At 42.7% G+C, this 15,839-nt stretch overlaps 1 protein-coding gene across 8 annotated transcripts in view; it reads left to right on the top strand.

Annotated features, from left to right (window-relative positions):
• The window catches only part of Ldlrad4 (low density lipoprotein receptor class A domain containing 4), a 435,013-nt gene extending 421,031 nt beyond the window's left edge, over nucleotides 1–13,982 (top strand). For all 8 annotated transcript variants that reach the window (XM_045142975.1, XM_045142977.1, XM_045142976.1 and 5 more), the window contains 2 exons: nucleotides 9,602–9,655; nucleotides 12,459–13,982. In XM_045142975.1, coding sequence (XP_044998910.1) covers nucleotides 9,602–9,655; nucleotides 12,459–12,989 — 585 coding nt within the window. In that variant the 3' untranslated portion in view covers nucleotides 12,990–13,982. The remainder of the gene's footprint in view (nucleotides 1–9,601; nucleotides 9,656–12,458) is intronic.
• Nucleotides 13,983–15,839: the final 1,857 nt, after the last annotated feature.

Genomic DNA, 15,839 nt, shown 5'->3' with positions numbered 1-15,839 from the left:
CACTGTTGGTTAAGACTATTGATGACTTTTCCCCTGTTGTAGTCAGCTCTATGCTGCTGGGATGAACATCTAGCCAGACACAGTTTATGGGAGGAACAGATTTGTTTCAGGCTTGTAGATCCAGGGGAAGTTCCAGCAATGATGGAAGAAGCTGGCTCCCTTTCATAGATCCAAGCAGAGAGAAACCAACCAACAGCCAGCACCACAAACACGAACCACCAGAGCTTAAACTGCTCTCTCTGCACACCTTTGAGCTGGAATCAGATCTGCCCGCCCCCCGCCCCCCCCCCCCCGTCCCACACATATCTTCCAGCAGGGTGCTAGACACTTAAGCAGGAAGCTTAACCTTACTTAAAAATACTTGAGGCTATGGGGGACACCCCCTGCCAGGCTGCATAGGTCTTTCCAGAATCCTGACAGCCAGTCAAACAGGGATGAAGGAGGCTTCCAGCTCAGCGCCAGCTTGGTTTCTTGGTGTCCTATAACTCAAGCATTTGGTGTCTCCAGCAGTAGGATGTGACCATCTACTTCAGGTGGGCAATCAAGAACCTTGCCAATAGCCTATAATGCTTTAAGGACACTAGAGGCCTTCATGATCAACAACTCACTGGAAAGCATCTCACCACAGGCACTGAAATTTTTTTGGTAATAATCAATGGCTTCTGGGCACAGCATTATATACTTCTACAGGGTATTTCTGGCCAAACTATTTTTTTTTAAGCAAATATGTTATTTAGTTAGGAGAGAAGTAGGTGTTTTCATATGGCTTATTCATAACATCCTTAGTTTTGATTAAATCTCCAGCCCCCTCCTTACCTCCAGGCCCTCCCCTGTCCTGTTTGTTGTTTGAGAATAGATTTAAGCTTTAGTACCAAAATCCATTTAGAATTAAGTCTTATGAATGATGTGGGTGAGGAATCTAAACAACACAGTGTTGGTACAAAGCCAAATACTCAGTTAGTAAGACTGATATTGTCAGAGTCAAACCAACCTACAGCAAGGTCAGAAAGAACCCAGGCTGCTTCTGGAAGGGAGTTTCGCAAGCAAGCTCTTTTGAGTGCTGAGCCATGTCCCCAGCCCCCAGAAACAAGACTCCCGTGGTGAGAATATAGGCATGTCATGCTGTGACAATGACAAGATGTCCACAGGGCTGAGGGATGGGGGTCAGTGATAAGTATTTGTCTAGCATATGCAAGGGTCTGGATTCAACCTCCCTCACTGGAAAGAACAATGACCTTCATAAAACACGCTCTTGGCTGGGGAGATGGCTTGGTGGCTAAAGTGACTAAAGGAGCTTGCTGGCAAAGTCTGTCAGCCCAGATTCAATTCCCCAGAACCTACGCAAAGGCAGATGTGTTAAGAGATCTTGGCATACCCTTATGCTGTCTTCCCTACCCTTTCTCTCTGTCATGCATGCCAATCAACAAATAAAAATATTTTTTAAGGGCTGGAGAGATGGGTTAGTGGCTAAGTGCTTGCCTGTGAAGCCTAAGGACCCTGGTTCGAGGCTCGATTCCCCAGGACCCATGTTAGCCAGATGCACAAGGGGGCGCACGTGTCTGGAGTTTGTTTGCAGTGGCTGGAGTCCCTGGCGCGCCCATTCTCTCTATCTCTGCCTCTTTCTCTCTGTCTGTCACTCTAAAAAATAAATAAAATAACAACAACAACAACAAAAAATTTAAATAAAAAAATTTAAAAAAAAATTTTAAAAGAAAAATACCTTCTGTTGCTGAATATAGTAACACATACCTGCAATTCCAGCATTTGGAGATAAGCTGGGAGATGCTCTGGTAGCTTCTTTTTTCCTCCTAATTCATATGTTGTTCTATAAATAGAAAGGATTTCCTTTCTTTCTTTCCCAACAGACCTTCCTGGATAATTTGTCTGTTCTCTTAAGGGACATGCCCTAGATTGAGAAAAGTTAGGTGGGAAATAGCAAGTTTTCTTAAGAAGTCTGAGGACACTTCCCAAGGAGTGACAGAGGAGGCTGAACATGCAGTGTGTGCTGTCATCCACAGATGTAGCTTGTCATCTGAGCTGGTACTGCCATCTAGAGTGAAAAGGACAGTCTGGACAAAAACATCTGGATGGTGGGGAAGTATGTGAGGAAAGGAGCAAGGACAGAATTGATCTCATCAGAAGGTAAAGGTGTTGTGGAATATCTGAAGGCCAAGCCATATAGTACACTCGTGGACTTGGAGAATCCCTTAAATAGAATATCCAGCAATAGACTCACATTATCACAAACTGGCCATGTAGCCTATAGCCAGTACTATACTTGGTTTTGGTCTCTAACACGTGGATGAGTATGCTTAGATAAGAGGCCTTCAGGTTGTTTTTAGCCATGAAAACCAGTAAGGCATACACCACAGTCCATAATCCTCTTATATATGACTAAGGCAGAAGTTTCACAAGAGAACATTTTTAGTAGTATTTGGTTGCGGACTGAGCAGTTAAAGGAGCTTGTTTGCAAAGCCTGAAGGCCCAGGTTCAGTTACCAACTATTCACATAAAGCCCAAGGCACAAAGTGGTCACATGCATCTGGAGTCCATTTTCAGGGGCAGGTGGCCCTGGTGTGCCTTTTCTTCTCCTCTCTCTCTTTCTCCCTGCCCCCCTACCTTGAAAATAAATAAAAGTATTTTTAAAAAGAAGTATTCAGATCATATAGAAGTAGTCAGTTCATTTAATATTTAATAATTATTGGAAGTTGGATGAAACAAAATTATTTTCTGCTCTCTTAAGAGGTTGAAAACAGGGCTTAAGAGATGGCTAAGAAGTTAAGGTGCTTGCTGGCAAAGCCAAAAGACCCAGGTTTGACTCCCCAATAGCCTTGTAAAGCCAGATGCACAAGGTGGTGCATGCACCTAGAATTTGTTTGTAGTGGCTGTAGGCCCTGGCGCACCCATTCTTTCTCTCTCCCTCTTTATGTCTCTCTCTCTTTCAAAAAAAATACATAAATAAATTTTTTGCAGGGGGTGGTTTGAAGTAGGGTCTCACTCTGGCCCAGACTGACCTGGAATTCACTATGTAGCCTCAGGGTGACCTTGTACTCACAGTGATCCTCCTACCTTTGCCTCCCGAGTGCTGGGATTAAAGGTGTGTGCCACCATGGCCAGCTAAAACATTAAAAAAAAAAAAAGTTGGAACCAAAAACAGTTTGCTTAAAAAAAAAAATACAAAATCAGTTTGAAAAGCACTGTGTTCTCTCTGGTTTTCTGATTATTCTGTGATCCTATGCATGTGGTAAACACAGTTTAGCTAAAAGCATAGACCCAGGGAAGTGCAGGGTATGAGGTAGCCTCACACATGGTCACCATGCCCATAGACCCCAGCAGTAGGCTTCAGTCTGTAGCTCCCAGCAGAAATCCCCAGCAAGTCATTATCACAGAATACCTTCTCGATATTTAAAACATTATTACTAAAACAATAACAACAAAAAGACCCATTGTGTTATTTGGTTGAGAAATTAGCCACAATATATAGACATGATAAAAAAAAAGAACTATAAATAATTCTATCCTGACAAATTGGACAACCTAGATAAAACAGACAAATTATGCAAATCATCCTACTAAAATATATTCATGAAGAAACAGGAAGTCAGAATAGATCTGTAACTGGTAAGGATATTTTACAAATATTCAGAACCTTCCTGTGACCGTTGGGTTCATGTGTGTGAACACTTGGTTCCCCCGGCTGGTGGTGCTGTTCTGGAAGGTTTGTGGAAACGTTAGGAGGTAGTGTTAGCTGGGAGGTGGGTTTCTGGAGAGGGGCCTTGAGGGTGAGTAGCCTAGCCCTGCTTTGAGCCCATCTCCCTGCTTGCTGTTTCCTCCCGGATGTGAGCAAGCCACCCTGCCACAGTCCTGATCTGCCCCACTGCCATGCTCTCCTCACCAGGATGGACTTTCAAACATGAGCCGAAACCCATCTTTCCTCTCCTAAATTGCTCCAGCCAGTATTTTTTTGGTGATGATAAGAAATGCAACTAATCTACTTCCCCACAAAGAAAAACCCTGCATGACTGAGCTGGCAATTCTGACCAAACAGTAAAGAATTGACACCAATTGTTTTCAAATTCTTTCCCAAGAATTAAAGAACTGGTAACATTTCTTAACCAATTTTAAGAGGCTGTTCCTGATTACAAAGCTAGATGAAGACAAAAAAAAAGAAAAGAAAAAGGAAAAGAAAATTATAAACCAGTCTCCCTTATGAGTATCATAAACGTCAATACAATACTAGAGGTTAGATTTAAGCATCGTTTTTAAAAGGATTAGACACTATGACCAAATGAGACTTGTTCCTGGAATACAAGGATGGCTCAGAATATGAAAACTGATGTCATATACCATGTAAATAGAATTAAGAGGGAGGAAAAACTCTACATGATCATTTCAATTGATAGAGAGGAAGTATTTCACAAGATTCAGTATCCTTTTCACTTAAAAATGCTCAATAAGGTAGACTGGGAAAGGTGATCTCAACATCATAAAGTCTATCTAGAACTTCACAGATAATATCCTAATCAATAGTGAAATACTTCTTGGAGACAGAAGTATCTGCTCTTGCTACTTCTGTTCAACATAGTATTTACTGGAGGTCCTATCCAGAGCAACTAAGTGAAAGAAATAAAAGCCATCCCAGCTGGAAAGGATGCAGTCAGATAATCTGTTAACATGATCTTATGTGTAGAAAATGCTGGAGATTCCATCAAATCAAATGAAAACACATGTTTTAAGAACTAATAAGTGGGCTGAGGAGATAGCTCAGTGCTTAGAGGCACTTGCTTTTAATACTTGCTGGCCCAGGTTCGATTCTCCAGCACCCACCTAAAGTCAGATGCAGAAAGTAGTGCATGTATCTGGAGTAGCAGGAGGCCCTGGAGCCCCACTCCCCACCCCTCAAGTAAATAAAAATATTTTTTAAATATTTTGTTTATTTATTTATTGGAGAGAGAAAGAGGAGAGAATGGGTTGCTAGTACCAGATGCTTGTGCCACCCTGTTCATCTGGCTTATGTGGGTCCTGAGGAATCGAACCTGGATCCATAGGCTTTGCAGGCAAGCAGTTTAACTAGTGAGCCATCTCTCCAGCCCTAAAAATATTCTTTTAAATAAGAATAAATGAATTCAGAAAAAAATTGCAGGATGTAGTATCAGCTTTCAGAAATGAGTCATAGTCCTTTATATGAACAGCAAACAATTTGTTTTTATACAAGGAAATTTAGAAGACATTTCCGTTTACAGTGACCTCAAACAGAATACTTGATATAAAACTAATAGAGGAGGCTAAAAACTTGTACGTTATAAACTATAAAATGTTGCTAAAAACTTAAAGATGACACAAATAAATGGGAAGACATCCAATATTCATGGACAGCATCCTAATATTGGTAGAGTAATATTATTAAGACGTCAGTACTACCCATTGACATCGACATCCACAACTCAATGGTGTGGGTGTTTTTTTTTTTTTTTTTTGCAGAAATTGAAATCCATTCTGAAACCTTTTGTTATCTTTTTGGATTCAAAATAGCCAAAATAATTTCAAAAGAAAAAAAGAATATCACAGTTTGAGAGGTCCCACAATTGGTGACTTCAAAGCATACTATAAAGCTCATAGGGGTCAAAATAGTGTGGTGCTGGTATAAAGACAGACACAGAGATCAATGGAATAGAAAAGGATGCTCTGAATTGAACTCTTGCAGACATAGTCAAATGATTTTCAACATGATGCCAAGACCACTCAATCAGCAAAGGATAGTGTTTTTTAAAACTGGTGTGTGAGGGTAGGGATGGGCCTAGATAACCCTATGCAAAAGAATAGTAATGGTCCTTAATCTCACAGCATATACAAGACGTAAGATGGATGAAAAACCTAAATGTAAGTGCTAAAATCATAAAATCCCATCTTATCTGCTATAAAAGTACCATAGATTGGCTTATAGTTAATAGACATTTATTTCCCACAGTGCTTGCGGCTAGAAACCAGAGCTCATGGTAGCAGGTGGTCAGATTCTGGGTAGGGCCCCTTTTTGGGCTGTAGGTGACCAACCTCTTGTGTGTTCTCACATAGTCAAATGAGAGCTTGCTAGCTCTCTGGCCTCTTCTTATAAGGGAGCTGATTCCATTCACAGTGACTCCGCTCTCATGACCTCATTATCTCCTAAAGGTCCCCCTCCAAGTACCTCTGTCTGTCCCCCATAATGTGTCAAATGTGAAGGGGGATGTGAGTTCTTTTGCTTCAGACCTACAAGTGGCACATCTTGATTTTTGGCATAATAAAGACAATTGTTTGGAAGTTCCAGTGATTTTCTTCTCTCTTGAATATAACTGTTTGATTATCAAGCAAATGGAATTAGTGGGAAATTTTCTTGTTAATATGATTGTTCTAAGACCAGTTGGAAACAAGAAAATGTGAAACTGATGTCTTAAATAAGGGAATATGTAAATGCAAATCTTTAAGTTTACCTGGTCCCCTTTCCATAGGGGTGGGAAGGTGGTTGGGCAGTGCTGGGCAGGTCTGCATTCAAAGAAATTCAGGGCCTGGGAACTCACACATTATATTCCCTGAGCTGCTTATGGAGGAAAGTTCCAGGGCCAAGCCAGAGGCCAGAGCTCAACTATGATTCATTTATGAGTGTGTGCGCGCGCACACACACACACACACACACACACACACACACACACACACACACGCAGTGTGTGTGTAATTCAGTATATATATAATTTTTTATTATAGTAATATATATACTATATATAGTATATAAATTGTATAAAGTTTGTATATTTAGAGTCTATATCCATAGAAGATACACTCTTGCATACACATATCCATTTGTGTCATTGGTGTTTTGTGAACAGACCAAGGGCATTGCAACAGGAAAGTCTTTCACTTAGAATGTTTATGATGGTCCAGATTCTGCCCACAGTCATGCAGACCTAAACAACAAATGCTGTTCTCCTCTTACTTAGGTGGTCAAGGGTGAGTGATTATCTGACTATCATAGCAGGCAAACAACAAGTAATAATGTATTCATTTATAATGAAGATTTCATTGTGAAAAAATCTATGGGGGGTTGGAGAGCTGTCTCAGCTATTAAAGGTGCTTGCATGCAAAGCCTGAAGGCCTGGGTTTGATTCCTCAGTACCCCCATAGAGCCACATACACAAGGTGGCACGTGTGTCTGGAGTTTGCTCGCAGTGGCACTAGGACTAGGTCCCGGTGTACTTATTGTCTCTCTCTCTCTTCTTGCATACAAATAAATAATATTTTAAAACAATTTTTAAAATCCAAGAGAAAACGAAAGCAAGTTTGTTTTGATTTCACTTTGCCCACTGTCTCTCTGTGTGACTGCTGCATGGTGCAGGGACCACACTAAGGTTTGTCACTGTGGCTGTCCTCAGTGGGCAGCTGCTTGGCAGACTGAGCACTAATCTCCAGAGGTGGATGCAGGAGTGCCTGAAGTGAGGAGAAGGCAGGGAGCTCCTTGTGTTTGATGAGGCTTGTCTCTGAAGGCAGAGGAGGCCTGTGGGTGAGGCCAAGTAAACAGAGAGAGAGAGAGAGAGAAAGAGAGAGAGAGGGGGAGAGAGAGAGAGAGAGAGAGAGAGAGAGAGAGAGAGAGAGAGAGAGAGGAAGTATACTTGGAACTCCAAGGACTCAGTCTCGCAGCAGATAAGGATGAAGCACCCACTGAAATGCACATGGGGTGGTGATGCCAGGGAGCAACCATACTTTAAGTTCCTGTGGTCAATGTTTCTGTAAGTGCCTGCAAGGGGTGAGGGGCCAAGACAGATGGGGTATCCAGGAGGCTACTGGGAGCTTGTGGTGGGTTGAATGTGACATGTCCCCCATAGCCTCCTGTGTTTATGATTAAGCCTTGTACTCCATCCCCAACGGGTGGAGACTTTTGGAGGTAGAGCATTGCTGGAGGAGGTGTATCACTGGGGGACGGGCATTGATGTGTCTGAGTCCAGCCCACTGGGAGTGACCTATCTAGCTCACTCCTGCCACTCCCGAGCTGCTGATTAAGATGTGAGCAAACCGCTTGCTCTGCTTTCCCAACCGTGATGAAACTTTCCCTTGAAACTGTGAGCCTGAAATAAATCCTTTTCTCCCGTAAGCTGCTTCTGGTCAGACGTTTTGTGCCAATGAGAAGGATCTGCCAATTTTGAGTGAAATGATGGCAGGGGGAGCAATCGTTGCCCTTTTGAGACCATGTGAATCCCTTGTTTCTGGGTGATGTGGTTAAATGGTTAGAAGTGGGCATGGGGGACCCTGGGAGCCTACAAGCTCTGCCTTCTTGGTGACAAGAACTGCTGGTAGGATGGGGAGGGCTCCTCAGAAACACCAGGCAGCACGATGTCCTCGGGAGTCTGGTGCTTGGACAGGGGTCGGAAGTTCAAGGGGTGACGCTGCTGCTTTGCTCTCTGGGGAAGAGGATCAGTCACACTGTTTGATTTTACTGTGTTCCTTCACCTGTCGCCAGGCCCAGGCTTTAATGATCCATTACATAATTTTATAGTCAGACCCTTATATCCACACTTCCTCTAAACAGTTGGGTCAGTTTATATTTTTGCTACTGATTTCATGATGCCCTACAAGTATCTTAGGAACGGTTGTATGTACTGGACAAACACTGCGTGAAGTGAGTATTTATAATAGAATGCTGGCCACAGAAAAAGAACAATGTGGCCTTATATCTGAGGAGCTGGGTGCTTCACCATGGAGATCTTTATTTAATGACATTTTGGGGACCTGGGAAGGCTCAGTGCTCTCCAAAATATACATATTCCTGGGAATCCAAAAATAGAGGCTTCTGCTCCCCATGGTGTTTTTACTCTATGACAATAACAGAACTGCAGCTAATGGCCTAGGCATCCTTATAAACAGTCAATACTTTGGGATCAAAAGGGATAACATGTTGGAGTGCCTTGTAAACAAGTTTATGGTGTTAGGAATGATTGACTTGTAATACTGCTGTTTGCTTGTTATTTTGTCAGTCTAGCCAATTTTTTTTTTTTTTAAAGACATTAGGCAACTAGATGTCAGGTTACATCTGTGAATATTTGGACTGAAGAATTAACTGAATAGAAGATGTTGGAAGGTCATCTAGGCCTTGGAAACTCCAATTAAAATTGAGTGCTGGTCTCTGTGTAGGTAATGCCTCAGGCTGTGTGATGTGGGAGGAAGTGGTACTTGGGCCTGGAAGGCTATATGAGTCCTTTCTGCTTGAGAGACCTCTCAGAGCTCAATTAGCCCAAGGACTCCCCACATCTAGGTAGCAGCTGAGTACAGTTCAACGATTTCGAAACACATTGTTATATAGATTGACCACTACTGGACTTCAAGTCCATAATGCCTAGAATCTGAAACGTTAGATTTTTCTTTTGGCTCACAACCTTACATTTAGATGTGAGCCACACAGTGACCGGCTAGCTCTATTCTGCTCTATGTTTCAGACGCGTCAGCTACTGTCTAACTTACAGTGTGATCCCTGCTCCAGAAATTCGTGTTTAAACCTTTTGGGTGTTACTGCTGCTGTCTGATGAAACAAATTGTTTTCTTGTATCTTGTTCCGCATCTCTCTTCTCTCCACCTCCAGGAAGGATGCTTGTGGCCTCCTGACAGCTCCTTACAGCGACCAGGGGCATCAGAGGTAAGGTGGGGCTTGGGGGGAGAAGCTATGGCTACAGCCTCAGGGTGGAAGATAACTTTTAGGATTAAGCCATTACCTAGAACTTTGGTTAAAAGGGGCAAGAGGGGACCTTTTTTTCCCCCTAAAATCTTGTGTGAGTCTAAACTCTGTATATAGAGAGAACAGGTTGAGAATTGTTGATGATCACATTATCCCATATCAAATAGCATGGTTGATTTGCACATTTCCATATTTAGTCATCTGAATTTTTAAGTTTTTTGCCTTTAAGTAGAAACCATGGTTTAAGCTATGTCACTGGCTATGTGTGTATATATTAACTAATATACAAGTAGACGTGTACACACATACTCATGATATTTGTCTTCTAAAGACAGTTGGAATTCAGAGATTTTTTATTAATTTTACATTATAATATGCAATAATGGGTTGGATTATGGCATTTTCAAATATGCATGTTATTACCCTTTGTTCTCATATGTTCCCCTCCCCTATATCCTCTGCCCCTCTCTAATTGGTTTCTTTTGCTTTCTGATCCCATGTAGCCCATTATCCTATTTCCTCTACCCCTTTCATACACACATGTGCACACACATTTGTGTACACATACACACACATTTAAATCTATCTTCTGCATATAAGAGGAAACAAATGAAATTTGTCTTTTTTGTTGTTGTTGTTTTTCAAGGTAGGGAATCACCCCAGTCCAGGCTGATCTGGAATTCACTCTGTATTCTCATGGTGGCCCCAAACTCACAGCAATCCTCCTACCTCTGTCTCCCAAGTGCTGGGATTAAAGGCATGCACCCCCACGCCTGGCTAACATTTGTCTTTTTGAGTCTGGCTTATTTTACCCAAGATTTAGATTTAGTTCATCTATTTTCCTACAAATGTCATTTTAATTTCCCTTCATGGCTGTGTAAAATTCCATTGTATATATATTCTACATTTGCTATATCTATTCATCTGTTAATATACATCTAGGCTGGACCATAAACTGTGGTTTATGCTGTGGTCTAGTCTGTATTAGACAAGTGTGTGATGTCAGCCAGAGCTATCTTCATGTTGGTAGTTTTCCTTGCTTACTAGGGGCCTCTGCTGGCCACCCTTCACCTTGCAGTCTTTGTACTGGGCAGGTTGTCTTCCTGGATGCTCCCTAGATAGTACTAATGGGTTTTAGATGGAAGTGTCTCCTAAATTTATTGGGAGTGGGGATGAAACTACAATGCTCGAATTGGTGCAAGGTGAAGATGACCTTATCGGTGTTTAATCACCCTGCTTGGAGGCGTGTGGCCAGGAATCTCAAGCATGCCACTGGAACCGAGAACTCTTGAGCTGTACAGCAGTGGAGGACCTCCTGGTCTCAGGCTGAGGCATATTATATTCCACAGCTATTTTCAATTGATAAGATCAGCTTCTAGCCACTGAGGGCAGAGCTGTCTCTCCCCTACGCACTTTCCAGCCTGAGACAAGCTACCTGGTGCCTTCATCGTTTGGCTGGTCCTTGTCTATCTCCCCTGTTCTACACAATTGCCTTTCCAGGCCTCCCCTTACTCAGGGGCTGTTGTGACAAGGTAAACCGAGGCTCTATGACCTGTGAATTGTTCTGTGATCTAAAATCCCTGTGGTAGCTCAGTTTTTAACACTAGACTTTTTTTTCCCCCCTCAAGTGCTGCCCTCTGAATCATACAATGTGTCAAAATGAGATTTTTTTCTCCGCCGGTGGTGACACTGTTTCACCAAAACCTGAAACTGGATTTGGGACTTTGTGAGGGCTTTGGGTTTGTCCTGAGGTAGACTGTTCAGCTTTCTTCTGGATTCCCTTTTGGAGTGGTTTCTGCTTCCCCTTCTCTAGCCTGGAAACTGACTTCAGCTTGCTTCTCTACTTCACTTGGGTGTTTTTTCCCTTGTTCTTTTCAGGTACCCCCTACTTTCCTTTCTGAAGCTCTTTCTCTTTCTTTGGAATATTGCTTATTGTTTATTTTTTCTCTTACTCAGTTTCTCTCTTTCACTAGCTCAACAAAGAGGCAGTCTGTAGTCTGTCTTACCCAGACGTCCCCAAGACAAGATTCAAAGAACAGACTACCTGGATTCATTTGCCAGAAAATTCTACAATCATGTTTACTTTGGAATACAAAACATGTTCTTATTAATGATGAGAAATAACAAGAGGGGACTTTTATTAAGAATCCAAGTATCTGTAAAAGTCTAGGAGCCAAAAGAAAGAGCTAGTTTTCCAATTAGAAAATAATAATCTCAGACTCCCCACCTCACTTTGCTGAATCACAGGTTCCAGAGCTGGGAGGACCTGAGAGAGCAGGAGGCTTTTCCTGGCCTGTTCTTATATCTTACAGATAAAGTCACTGAGACTGGGATGACACGATCTGTGACCAGGTTCAATGCTGACTACACCGTGTAGTTTGTACCATTCCTGGTCTTTGCATTCTTCAATCTGTTTGCATCATTCATTCTTTGATCCCATTTGAACCCTTGGGAAATGTGAACAGAACGTGTACAAGTAACTCCGTTAATCCTAATCAATCTTCAGTGAGCCACACAGTTCTCTATTGTTTAGTCATCCCAGAGACGTCAGAGTAACTTGACACAGTTTAATGGTGTGAGTCACTGGGTATAAGAAAAAAAGAAACTGTCAAAACTTATATGCTGTTTTGTCTGGGAAATGGTAAGGGAGATGGTATAAACACTGAAAAGAACACAAAAGACGCTTGACTTTTCCTGGTCTTGTCCCTTTCATGGTCATCTTTATACTGAGAATGTCTTCAGGCCTCTCCTCTTTTCCTTTCAGATCATGTATGCCCCTCGGTCCAGGGACAGGTTTACCACCCCATCCTTTATCCAGCGGGATCGCTTCAGCCGCTTTCAGCCCACATACCCCTACGTGCAGCACGAAATTGACTTGCCTCCCACCATCTCCCTGTCGGATGGGGAGGAGCCGCCTCCTTACCAGGGCCCCTGTACCCTGCAGCTTCGAGACCCTGAACAGCAGATGGAACTCAACCGAGAGTCTGTAAGGGCCCCGCCCAACCGAACGGTGTTTGACAGTGACTTAATAGACATTTCTGTGTACAACGGGGGACCATGCCCACCGAGCAGCCACTCGGGTATCAGTGCAGCCACCTGTAGCAGTAACAGGAGGATGGAGGGGCCGCCCCCGACCTATAGCGAGGTGATGGGCCGCTACCCAGGCGCCTCCTTCTTCCACCACCAGCATAGCAACGCACACAGGGGCAGCGGACTGCAACTTCAGCAGAACAATCCGGAAAGCACAATAGTACCCATCAAAGGCAAGGACAGGAAGCCGGGGAATCTGGTCTGATCTCTGCGGAATGCACTATTCAAGAAGAGAGAAACCTTGGCAGGGAGAGAGACAGAGGCTTCCAGCCCTTCCTGCCACAGGGTCGTCCAGCTTTACATGGTACAACTGAGTAAAACCAAATTTGTAAAATGGTCTTTGTTTCTGATTCCTTTCAGGGGAATGGTGTGCAAACAAGATTGACACGATACAAATTTCTATCTGGTTTGACCAGGGATAGAGTGTTTATCTGGAGCGTGGATGGGGACAGGAGACCAGCTTGGCAGAGGGTGGGCAGGCAAAACAGAGAAAGGGAAGCTTTGAAGACACCAAGAAGTAAGGCTCACAGAGATATTTATTTAATTCCTAAAGGAGACTGAAGATAACTGAGGTCAGAATGGCCTGTTTTATAATTAACTGAATAAAGAATTATATATTATCATGGGGAAGAATCAGCCAGTTTGTTTTTTTTTTCTAAGGTGTGAAACCTGCATTGTTTTAAAAATATGAAACAAAACTTGTTTTGTGTGCCAAGGTATAATGTGGAGGAGGAGTTAGATGAATGTAAGGAGCTAATTTGTGTTGTGAAAGTTTTATAAGTTGCACTATTTTCATGTTTAAAATATGTATGAGGGAACTGCTTTGCGGAAGGTTACGTATGTTGTCTTGTCACCTATGGATGGTTATCAAGCCAAGGAACATCCCTGGGTGTCTCCAGAATCATACAAGAAAGGGTATTTGGGGATGTGATGCAGCCCAGTGTTTACCGAGTTACATATATCAAAAAAAAAAAAGTGGTTATTGTTGCAAGAATTAGAATCAAATAGCAGTGAACCCTTGAGGCATCTGGAGCTGTGGGTGGCCGATAGTAAACACATCCATTATGTATCTAGCGTCATGCAGTGTCCTTATCCTCCAGCCTTGTAGTCCCTCCAGAAATTTAGACTTTTTTCACTGTAGCATGAAATATATTCAGATACATATCTTATTTTATGCAATAAACTGTTTAAAATGCAAGGTGGTTACTTTGTGTACTGCTGAACTATGTGGCTCAATGAATCCTGTTGCCTCTTCCCTTTCCTGGGCAGCTCCATTTAGCTCTGCCAGCTTGCTTACACAGTTCAGTGGTTCCCCCACCCCGCCACCCATGCGGCCCACCTGGATCTCCAAGTGAGCCTCACGGGTGGAATTCCTTACGCTCAGGAAGCCTCTGGACCCGATAGAAGGACATATATGTACCAGTCAAAATAAGCCATTTGATTTCACTAGTGTTACATGGTGTAGCTTTCTTAAAGGAATACAGCTCAGGCCTATCCGGATTATGTATGGATTTGCTCCTCTCGCCATACCAATCTTTTGTGTCAAGTCAGAACAGAAGTGGGTGGGTGTGACTGTCACAGTACAACAGGCAGTTGAGGTGCAATTGGAAAACTGACTAAATATTTTAAGTGTTGACTAGTCCTAATATTTTCAAATATTCTAATTAGAATAATAAAAAAAAACCCACATTTCTGCACATGGGAGCATTGGCTTTGTATAGCAGCAGCATATGGGTTTGTCACATCCTGAGTCAAGAAGGGCTCATCTGGAGTATCAGGGTCAGGTTTTGGAGGTTGGGCCTCCCTGACCTCTACATAACCCAATGAACTACAATAGGAATTTAGTGCCAACTTTAACACTGTATCAGCATATGTGCGTGTTGCTGTTTTGTGTTCTCAGATGAAATTCAGCAGTGAGGTGACTTTGTGTCCTTAGTTGAGACCTAGAGAGACTGTTTAAAGTCCTGTATGACCGCAGGATGCTGATCTTAGTTAAGCAGGTCACTGGCTTTCTTCAGGCCTGAAGTCTCCATTGGATTCTCCACTTCACACAGTAATGTCTCCAGAACTAGTCAAACTGGAAAGATGGGCAGCTCCTGCTTAAACACTACTTAAAAAAAAAAAAAAATGTGTGCCTGAGGCCCAGTGATGGCTCTGGGGCTCACTTGTCTGGTGACATTTGGTGGTGTTTTAAAGAGAAACCAGCAGAAGAGGTTAACTGGGCCAAAGTTGGCCTTTCCCATTAACCCCAAGAGCACTGGGAAGGCTACTGACTTCTAAGTGACCTACACTTGGAAGCCCGTGATTGGAAGAGGCCAGGGGCCCCATGACACAGTGCCAGAAGGGGAGCTACTTATTCCAACTGGGGACTCACTGATGGGAACTCAGTGTGGCTGCGTTAGGGGGAAGGTCAGCTTATGATTTTGTCATTCCAAATCTTGCCTGTAGTTTTGATAAAGCAGTGATTTCGCCTTTCAGCTCTGTCTCAAAATGACATCCCAATCCTTACTTTTCTATCTGCTCTGAGAATGAGCTTAGGCCAGAGACTTGTAAATTCCTCGGTAGCTTTCCAGGTACATGAACATTTTGTAGATGCCAGTAATACTGGCAAAACAATTATTTAATCCAAATAACTTTACTCATATTTGAAAACAAGTGTCCCCACTGCTCTGTCAGGGTACCCTAGAGAATTACCTTTTCAGTTAGTGATTTAAAGACCCTTTCTCTCTCATGCATATCAAATATCTGTGATAGATAGATATTGTATGTCTCTCTTCAGCACAGGGAAGAGGTGACTTATTTCAAAAGCTCCCTTCTAACTCTAAGGTGCTCGCCAGGTAGCAGCTATAAAGATCCAGCTCATACAGTGGGTGGGGTCTTTCTAGAAGTCTCGGATTTAGGACAATGTGTTTATAATGGTTATTTCCAAAGGGCACTGCAACACAGTTTGTATTGTTGGAAGGTGCCATCTTGGGCAGGTTGCTCTGACTTTTGTTTTGTCCTGGAAACGTTTGAAATATGAAATCCAAGGCATGCAAATCCCATCTACAGGAAC

This window comes from Jaculus jaculus, chromosome 2 (assembly GCF_020740685.1).
Source record: "Jaculus jaculus isolate mJacJac1 chromosome 2, mJacJac1.mat.Y.cur, whole genome shotgun sequence".
Lineage (NCBI taxonomy): Eukaryota > Metazoa > Chordata > Mammalia > Rodentia > Dipodidae > Jaculus > Jaculus jaculus.
This window is presented reverse-complemented; position numbering and strand designations above follow the sequence as displayed.